The 6,479-nt window shown below is 56.3% G+C and overlaps 1 protein-coding gene across 1 annotated transcript in view; it reads right to left on the bottom strand.

Annotated features, from left to right (window-relative positions):
• IRS1 (insulin receptor substrate 1) overlaps positions 1–5,840 on the bottom strand; it is a 59,430-nt gene extending 53,590 nt beyond the window's left edge. Inside the window, exon 1 of the mRNA XM_046018298.1 lies at positions 2,103–5,840. Coding sequence (XP_045874254.1) covers positions 2,124–5,825 — 3,702 coding nt within the window. The 5' untranslated portion in view covers positions 5,826–5,840 and the 3' untranslated portion in view covers positions 2,103–2,123. The remainder of the gene's footprint in view (positions 1–2,102) is intronic.
• Positions 5,841–6,479: the final 639 nt, after the last annotated feature.

Below are 6,479 nucleotides of genomic sequence, written 5' to 3' on the forward strand. Positions count from 1 at the left end.
GGATGGAAGGGTGTCAGGTAGCATTTGGTGTCTCATTTAAAACACAGAATTTTTCTGGCATGGGGCTGTCAAGGCATGGTATATTGTTACTCCAACAGTATTAGGGATATGACTATAAGTTTATTCCAGAATCCTACACTCTCCCTAAGAGAGCTAAGAATAGAAGATCATTTTGCTTTGGTTGGTTTGTTTTTAATGTACCCTCCACATAAAGAGGATTTTATTTTAAAGCCCCTTTAAAGATGAAAACTCTATTTGGTCATCACTTTCTTTCAGAGCAAAATATTATTTCTTCTCTCTATAAAAAAAAAACCTGTTCAAACCAAGAAAACAGGTGAGGAACATTTATTATTTCCTAGCCTCTTTCCTCTTCTCTAAAATGAAAATTTTGGTTCTGCTGGGTTTGTTTCCTTCAAATCCTGATTAGTTTATAAATGAAACATCGTGCAACACAAATGGTTAAAGTATTAGAGGGATTCATGTTCCCTAAAACATCATTTTTTTATCATTTAAAAATAACGAAAGTTTTTAACTGTTGGTGTTGACATATATAATTAAATCTGTTGTAGTGAATCAAGAAAGTAAACACTGAATGCTAATCAAATGATACTTGTATATCATACCATCTAAAATCTTAGTCTGAATGTTTGTGTACCTATATCTTGTTCTAGGAAACAGCGAATGATATGGGTCAGATATCAGAAACTAGTTAGAATGAAGGAGACTGAGACCACATAATAAACAAATACCTACCAAGAGGAACCCAGTGCACAATTTCTGATGACTGGACACACACTTAAAAACTCGTTCTATGAAGCATCCATCAAAAAGTCTATCACAAGATAATGAGTTTGTCAGAATAAAGTGTTTCCAAATGCTGGAAACTTCTGTATTGCCAACTCATAACATTATTTGCAAACTATACTTCTCTTTTCTTCCCACAATTATGACCACTAGAAAACGGGCTCAACAGAATGAAGGACAGGCAAATTTCCTGTTACAAGTGTTTTTCATTTTCAAGGGAGCCTTAGCCACCAAGGATGGAAAGCCAACTTTCAACACGTACTGGGGTGCCTAATCTTGCACTGAAAGGCAAACAATAAACGCTCTAAAAATGGAAGAGTACTCCTAGCCTTTCCAGCCAAGGCAAAACAAAAGCATTTCCCTAACACAATACTCCTTCTTTTCAAAGTAAAAATGTTAAGTAATTTCACAGAAGATGTACAGTAGCCCCCAAAGGATCTGTGTGATGTCTCCCTGCAGGCCTTTGTAAGAGCAGACAACTGTAAGGCAGACACGCTGGGATGAATTTCCATAACTCTTCACTAATAATGGGTCCCAGACACATGCTGACTTTACTGCAGAGCCCATGCAGAAGCAGCCACACCTGTGAGGTGGTGGGTCGGTGTGTGAAAGATATTTCACAAACCCTAACTCAAGAGCAAAAAAAGAATGTCACCCATAATTACTTTCCACAGAGAATCATAAATAGACAGGCATTTCTCCCAAAATATGTAAGCCTAAACAAGCTCTTACTCCTGGATCTTTTTAAGGCAGCAAGAATAAAAACTGATGTTTCCGCTGCTATTTATGTTGCCTCGGTATTGCGAAATCACAGAATTAATTAAAGTACACGGAGCAACTTGATAAGATCACTCTTCAGAGCTCCAAGAAACTACCTGAAATGAAGGGTTTGGTTCAGCCCCTGTGCTAACAAATATTTCTGTTGAGCTGTTACTTCTAGGGACTGACCTAAATAGTCAAAAGAAAACTTCAGTAAAGAGAACAAGGTTCTTATATATGAACTTCACAAGCCTCAGAACTGGCATAGGGTGTATATTTTGCTAATGCTACAGTAAGTACTTCACTTGGAAGCCTCAAATGAAAGGCCTCCAGGGCCGCAGCTCCAGCGGGCTTACTGGACAATCAGCCAAGTGTCCTGGTGGGGGGAGCACCTTGTGTGCCCTCCCCTCCCCCATCCTGTGAAAGCACTCCCTAAGGAAGCAAGGAGCAGGAGAGGAAAGGGGCCTAGGCAAAGAGGAGAATTCCAGCACAAGGTTAAAAGCAGTTTTGTCTTCTGACTTTGTCACCATGAAACGCACCTGCTGTGATGTCCAGTTGAGCTACTGGAGGTCCTCTGGCTGCTTCTGGAAACTGATGCTGGCATACGCGCTTAAATCCTCACTGGAGCGGCTGGTTGAGCTGCTCTCACTGCTGCCCAGAGGCTGATGAGGGGGCGGGGGCAGGGGTGGCTGCGGTTGAGGGGGGCGCTCCTGAGGGCGCTGTTTGAAGTCCTTGACCAGATCCAGGTCTATGTAGTTAAGCCCATTCTCGAAACCCCCAGCAGCCCCACACACTGGGGCCGGCTCCTTGGCGGCTCCCCCAAACTCCCCAGGCCTCAGCCACACATTCTCAAAGGAAGCAGAACTATGGCGTTTCATATCCTCCGTGCTGCTGCTGCCACCACCGCTGCTCCCTACAGCTGCCCCCCCTCCAAAGGGCACCGTGTTGCCCGCCCGGGTGGCACTAGGTGTGGAGGAGAAGGTCTCCGAGCTATGCCTCCTCCGGCACCCTTGTGGGTCCGCACGGATCACTTTGGCACTCTGGTTCCGGTTGGGACTGAGGTTGACCCTGGTGAAGGCGCTCATGGCCCCAGGTCCCTGGGGGGCTCCCAGCAGGGAAGAGCGAGCCCCCAGCTCCCCTGCTTTCTGAGGCGCAGTGGTGGGGGAAGCAGAGGCTGCAGAGGACGAGGGAGCTGCTGCTGTGGCCCCTGGAAGGCTGGCCTCCTCCACAACGCCTGTCCTCATGTCAGCATAGCTGATGGGGGCAACTGGGGAGGTGTCCACGTAGCTCTGCCCGGGACAACCCATCTGCATGGTCATGTAGTCCCCCCGGCTGCTGGGCACTGCCCGGGTAGGCCGGCACAAGCTAGCAGCTCCAGGAGGTGCAGGGCCCACTCTGCCTGGCTGGACCCCAGCGCTCTCCTGCCAGGTCGCCCTCCGGCCCGGCCCCAGGTCCATGTTCATGTATTCCTCCGTGCCAGTCCCTTCCTCTCGGGGAGCTGGCTGGAGCTGGGACGGACACCTGACAGAAGGCGAGCTGCGGGAAGCCACAGGACCAGACAAGTAACCCGGCTGATCACTCCCAAATTCAATGTTCACATATTCCCCGGGGCTCTTGGGCTCTGGAGGGTGCTGTTGCTGCTGCTCTCGGACCCGAGGTAAGGTGCTGGCCTTGGGATCCCCCAGCGACAGCCTCGTGGGCCTAGCCAGGCGGCTGCTGGTCTGGGCAGCTGTGTCCACCTTTCGAGGCAGATGGGGCTGCAGGACCTGATGGTGGATATGTGGGAGGCCAGGATCTGGCCTCACCCCACAGTATCCCCCTCCCAGGCTGTCGCTGCTGGTGGAGGAGGAGGAATCTTCTGCCGCTGCAGCATAGAGAAGGCGACCAGAGCTGGAGGAAAGGCGAAGGTGTTGGTGCCGAGCACTCTCCTCCAGCTCCCCAGGGCGCTGGGTGTGCTTAAAGGACCTTGGCAATGAGTAGTAGGAGAGAACTGGCTTGTGCTGGGGGTCTTCCAGGCCGTAGTAGCAGTCGGAGGGGCTGCTGGTGTTGGAGTCCCCCACTGGCGACATGTTCATGTAGTCACCAGTACAAGACAAGAGCTTGCCACTGCCACTCTCCCCAGGCAGCTTGGGATGCGGCAGGGCAGAACCATGGTGGCCCCCGACCCCATTTGTCCACAGCTTGCCATAGCTGCTCCCAGCAGGGGCAGCGCCAGTGCTGCTGCTGGGCCCACCTCCAATGTCAGGGGAGCAGCTGCCGCTTGGGGACATCATCATGTAGCCATTGGGGTCCACTCGCTGGGGATGGCGTCTGATTGGGTTGATGATCTGCTGGGGCGCAGACACGCTCTTGGGGCTCATGGGCATGTAGTCCCCACTGCCCTTTCGGCTGCTGGGCACGGGTGCCACTCCTGGAGACATGGGCATGTAGCCATCATCAGTGTGGAGAGTGGAGGCGTCTGGGCGGTGGTGGCCCCCACGCCGGTCCAAAGGGTGCATTTCCAGACCCTCCTCGGGGTAGGAGTGGGTGGGCACGAAGGCAGAGTGCCGGTAGCCAGGCAGTCGGCCTCCACTGCCACCTCCTGGTGGGTAGGCAGGCATCATCTCCGTGTATTCCTCAATGGAAGCCACAGAGGACTGGGATGGGGTCTTCTGGTGGGAAATGGTAGGGGACGTGCCAGCAGAGTGAGTCCGCTTTCGGAACCGATTATCCAGATCTGTAGCACTGGCTGCTTCATCCCCAGCCAGGGCTGGGCTCGTGCCCAAACCAGTTCCTGGGATGTAGCGGTGACCGTTCCCACCCCGAGGCAAAATGTAGTGACCATTGGGAGCGGCAAGGGTGGAGGACCCTTTGCCTCCCATGCAGATGTAGTTGCTCAGCTCCTCCTCACCGCGGGCTGGTGGGGTGTGGCCCAGGGAATCCGGGGTGACACTGCGGAAGGAACTTCGGAAATCGCAAGGGCTGGAGCCGTACTCATCCGAGGAGATGAAGCCACCATCGCTGGGGGATCCCGACACAGAAGCACTAGACCTCCGTGGGAAAAGACAGTCCGAGGTGGAGCCGTGGCCACTGGTGCTGCTGGACGACAGACTGACCGGGCTGGTGGCAGAAGGTGAGCAGCGAGAGGAAGGCATGGGGATGGAGCGGCTGTGGTTGAGAGGGGGGTGTAGCCGGGAGCTGCCGCGATGCCGGTGGGCGTGGGTCCTGTTGGTGCTAGGACTCACGGGGCTGCCGTCCACCGAGGCCGGCCGGGACATGGTGCCTTCGCCATCACTGGACGCGCGCACACGAAAGGAGCCCTGCTTGCCGCCCACCATGCTTGCCGGAGAGGTGGCGGTGATGCTCTCGGTGCGAGAGCGGCGTGTCAGCCCCACCTGGCTAGGTGGGGGGTTGTTGAGATGGTGCCTGCGCAGGGGGACGCTGATGGGGTTGGAGCAGTTGGAGGAGGACTGGCTCTTACTTCGAGGACGGAACTCATCGCTCATGGCCCTCATGGCCTCCAGGATTGTCTCGTGCATGTTCTGGGCCACCACAGAGTCATCCACCTGCATCCAGAACTCCCCAGGTCCCGTCACTGCGGAACGGCCCACCTCGATGAAGAAGAAGTTCTCTGAGTGGCCGCAGCGTCTGATGTTCATCAGCTGCAGCACCACAGCCGCCGCCTCGGAGTTCAGCTTCACGAAGCTGATGGTCTTGCTGGTCAGGCAGAGACGGTAGATACCAATCAGGTTCTTTGTCTGACCCAGGCCCTTGGGTTTCAGGATCACCTGCCAGACCTCCTTGAACGCAGGTCCTGGGGGCACGTCCCCGTAGCTCAAGTCCTCCCCGGCCTCCCCGAGGCCAGAGCTGCCGCTGCAGCTGCCCCCACCTCCTCCTGCCCCGGAGGCTGCCGCCCCGTCGTGGTGGCCCTTGGCCCGGTTGTGCAGCTGCAGGAGGGCCTGGTACCAGCTGTCCTGCTCGGCCTCGCTGTCCGCCGCGATGGCAAAGTGCTCGTCCCGGGTGTAAAGGGCCACCAGGTGCTTGTTCTTGGAGTCGGCCCGCTTGTTGATGTTGAAACAGCTCTCGAGGGGGATCGAGCGTTTGGGGGCGCTCGACTTGTGCCGCCACTTCTTCTCGTTCTCGTAGTACTCGAGGCGCGCCGGGCCCCCCGCCTCGCTGGCCGCCCTCAGCACGAAGAAGCGCTTGTGCATGCTCTTGGGTTTGCGCAGGTAGCCCACCTTGCGCACATCCGAGAAGCCGTCGGTCTCGGGAGGGCTCGCCATGCTGCCGCCGCCGCCGCCACCGCCGCCGAGGAGAGGGAGGCGCCGAAAAACAACCGGGTGGGGGGCGGAGGCTCCTCGCCGCGGCCCCGCACATGCAAACAGGGCTGGAGACAGCCGAACCCCCGACTCCGAAAGCCACGCTGCCCCCCGCGCCGGGGAGGGGCAGCGGAAGGGGGACGCAGCTGCTGCGCCAAGGAGACGGCCTCGGCCGGAGTTTACGGGCGTTTCATGCCCTGGGGGGGAGGCAGTGCGTCCAGGGTGAGTGAAGCCCGGATCCTCCGAGAGCCGAGTCTCCTCGCAGCCGCCGCGGCCAGAAAGGGGCGAAGATGCATCTCTTGCCACCCGGGCTGGAGTCTGGCGTAGACGGGCGGCGGCGGCCGGGGTCCCCGCGTTGCCCCTCCAGGCGCGCGCGCCTTCCCTCCTGAGTTCCCCTCTGGAAGTAGCGATTCCCGAGGCAAATTAAATATCCTTGGGCAGGGGGAGGCGAGCTGCCAAGTCCCAACGTTGCACGGGGTTCTCCCTCCTCCTCCTCCTCCTTCGCCTCCTCCTCCGCCTCCTCCCACCCCCCAACCGCCCCGCCGCCACCAGCCGCCCAAATACCAGCTCAATCGCAGAGACCGCGGCGCTGCGGCTGTTGCTGCTGCTGCTGCCGCC

This window comes from Meles meles, chromosome 9 (assembly GCF_922984935.1).
Source record: "Meles meles chromosome 9, mMelMel3.1 paternal haplotype, whole genome shotgun sequence".
Lineage (NCBI taxonomy): Eukaryota > Metazoa > Chordata > Mammalia > Carnivora > Mustelidae > Meles > Meles meles.